We start from the raw sequence: 2,660 nt of genomic DNA on the forward strand, positions 1-2,660 counted from the left end.
CACACACACACACACACACACACACACACACACACACACACACACACACACACCCTTTGTCTGTACTTCTATTCAGTGGAAAAGCAAAGGAGCATGTGAATCTGAGGAGAGGAAAAAAGATGAATTGTGCCCAGTTGCCTGCGATTTGGTTCCCATCTTTCATTTTAAAGAGCTGTTCAAAGATTTGGATCTAGTTATAGCATCAGTGAGTTCTTATCAGTTTGAAAGCTCATCAGGCATCAAGCATTCACACTATTAAGATATTTTTTCTTCTGTATGTCTTTTGGCATGAATYTTGCATCAAAATATTTATGCTATTTAAGTGATTTTATATAAATACATTTAGCTCCTTCACAACATTGTGGATATGACTTTTGGTATTTCAGCAATTTATACTTTTTGAGATAGTTAGCTTATTCATACTTTTTTTTTCTTTCATTGGAAATTAGCTATCTTTAACATCCTTAAAACCCTTCAAATGTAGTCTTTAGTGTATTTTTTACCTTTTTGTTCTGATTCTGCCTTTTTAAATGTTTTTTTCTGCTACTTTTGGTTTTTATTTTGCTGATTTTAGCAATTTTCTGCTTGTTTACCTATAACATATTGACATTTTCTGTTATTTTTTTGCTCATTTTAAATTTAGCTTATTTTCTGCTAATTTAAGCTGTTTTTAGCTACTATCTAGCTAACATGAAGCTAATATTTTTTTTCCCAAATCTTTCAACAGTAAGCCTCCACACTCGTGTTACATAAAAATGAATTCTTAAAAACTTTCCTCCAAACTGTGAAAATTCTAAAATTCATCAATATTAAGCTTTTCATAGAATCCACTTCAGTGTATCAGAATTGTTGCTTATTTGCTGTCAAGCATGTAAGTAGTGTGTTTACACTTCTGTCTAAACCAGTCCAAGTAAAAATTGCTTGTTTCCATGTTAGGGTTGGGGTGCTGAATACCATCGACAAGACGTGACCAGCACCCCCTGCTGGATCGAGGTGCACCTGCACGGCCCCCTACAGTGGCTGGACAAGGTCCTCACTCAGATGGGTTCCCCACACAACCCCATCTCCTCAGTATCATAACAGGAACTGGTCCTCACACAGGTAGTCGTAGATTCTGTTTCGCTGTGTTTTCCGTCCGAAGGTTCCTCCCATGACATCTTATCCAAAAAGGACAAAATTTGTCATTTCAAGCTTTAAAATGTAAAAACATACYTTAAATGTGTCCTTTTATTTTTGGTATAAAGTTTTGCTCTTTGTGTTTGTTTCCTCTGGGAAAAGTGAACTGCACAAGACAAAACAAGGGATATATTTAGAGGTACTTGTTAAATATATTGTGATAGTGGTATGTGTTGTGTTTCCATGTCCTGACCAATGGTTGAGTGAATGTACTGTTTGATTTTTATATGTTCATTTGAAGTTGCTTGTTCTGTATTTTCCATTTTGTTTTTCAAAGATTTGATTTTTTTTAAAGCCTTAGCTTGTTTTCCCTTAGATTTAAGAATAAAGCTTAGCCCATACTATAAACTCAGCATGTGTAAGATTTTTCAATGTTTTGTTGTGTTCTTCTTCTATGCTTCTTCAGAARAGATAAATCCACTATGAAGGACTTTGGTGCCGTAAAAAAAATTGTCATTTACAATTTGTACAAGTTTAAGACAAGACACTTTTTCCGTTAAAACAAATCTTCTATGTTTTAATGTTGATTGTCACAAGTAAATATTCAAAGCATTCCTGTAGCACTCTTCAATCACAAAGCACTTCACAAATAAGTTAAATAGTTTAATAAAAGACTCCAGCAATAAAATGTTTGATAAATAGCAGAAATCACTAAAATCAGACGTTAAAACTAAAAACACGGGACCGATCCATTACTGGAACACAACATAAAAATGCCAAATCCATGATGAAATGTCTCAAATTCTGGCAAACGTGAAGGACATTACTAATATAATGAAAAATCACAGAACAGACTCTCCAATGCAACTGAACTGTAAATGAAGTGGAAAGAACAGTTTAGTCATGCTTGGAAATATTAATTTCCCTAACGGATAAGTCGGTTTATGAGCAGTGTCCAGTTATGTATCCAGTGTCGTCTTTTCCTTAAAAGTCTTTCCAATGCAAAACAAATACTATCAACACTGACGGYGCAGTGTTAACAGCCCTGGAACTGCTGTTGGCTTTGTGAGGCCAGGAGCTGCTGCTGCTGCTGCAGAAACCTGATCACCTCCGGACTCCTGAGCAACGACTGGAGGACACAGACGTAGAGATTAATAGATAAAAACATACATTCTGTGCATCAACAATACTGATCCTTTGAAACATTTTTTTAAGATTAATGCCAAGCATTGTCACAATTTACTTTTTTACATAAGCTGATAAATTTACCTACAATACAGTTTCCTAAGTCTAACACCAAAAGAGCAACTGAGAGGGTTTTTTTCAGTAAGATTTGTGTCTGTATATCTGTTCATCTCATTAATGTGAAGTTTCTTTACAATAATGTCCTCAATATGAATCACAAATTTGATGTCATAAGCACTTTAAAGGTTCTCATTCAGCAAAAATTATAAACATGAAAAACAAGATATTTGAGTAAACATTGCTAACATGAAAATCATGGGTAAAGGAATAATCCTAATAACACCTGGTCAATTATATAT

General features: G+C 34.5%; 2 protein-coding genes across 3 annotated transcripts in view; one reads left to right on the forward strand and one right to left on the reverse strand.

Annotated features, from left to right (window-relative positions):
• Positions 1 to 1,528, forward strand: part of smad9 (SMAD family member 9) — a 7,750-nt gene extending 6,222 nt beyond the window's left edge. For both annotated transcript variants that reach the window (XM_014003293.1, XM_014003294.1), the window contains exon 8: positions 937 to 1,528. In XM_014003293.1, coding sequence (XP_013858747.1) covers positions 937 to 1,080 — 144 coding nt within the window. In that variant the 3' untranslated portion in view covers positions 1,081 to 1,528. The remainder of the gene's footprint in view (positions 1 to 936) is intronic.
• A 136-nt stretch (positions 1,529 to 1,664) lies between these two features.
• The window catches only part of rfxap (regulatory factor X-associated protein), a 2,410-nt gene continuing 1,414 nt past the window's right edge, over positions 1,665 to 2,660 (reverse strand). The window contains exon 4 of the mRNA XM_014003295.1: positions 1,665 to 2,245. Within this exon, the coding sequence (XP_013858749.1) occupies positions 2,153 to 2,245 (93 nt within the window). The 3' untranslated portion in view covers positions 1,665 to 2,152. The remainder of the gene's footprint in view (positions 2,246 to 2,660) is intronic.

Source organism: Austrofundulus limnaeus, unplaced genomic scaffold (assembly GCF_001266775.1).
Source record: "Austrofundulus limnaeus strain Quisiro unplaced genomic scaffold, Austrofundulus_limnaeus-1.0 Scaffold17, whole genome shotgun sequence".
NCBI lineage: Eukaryota > Metazoa > Chordata > Actinopteri > Cyprinodontiformes > Rivulidae > Austrofundulus > Austrofundulus limnaeus.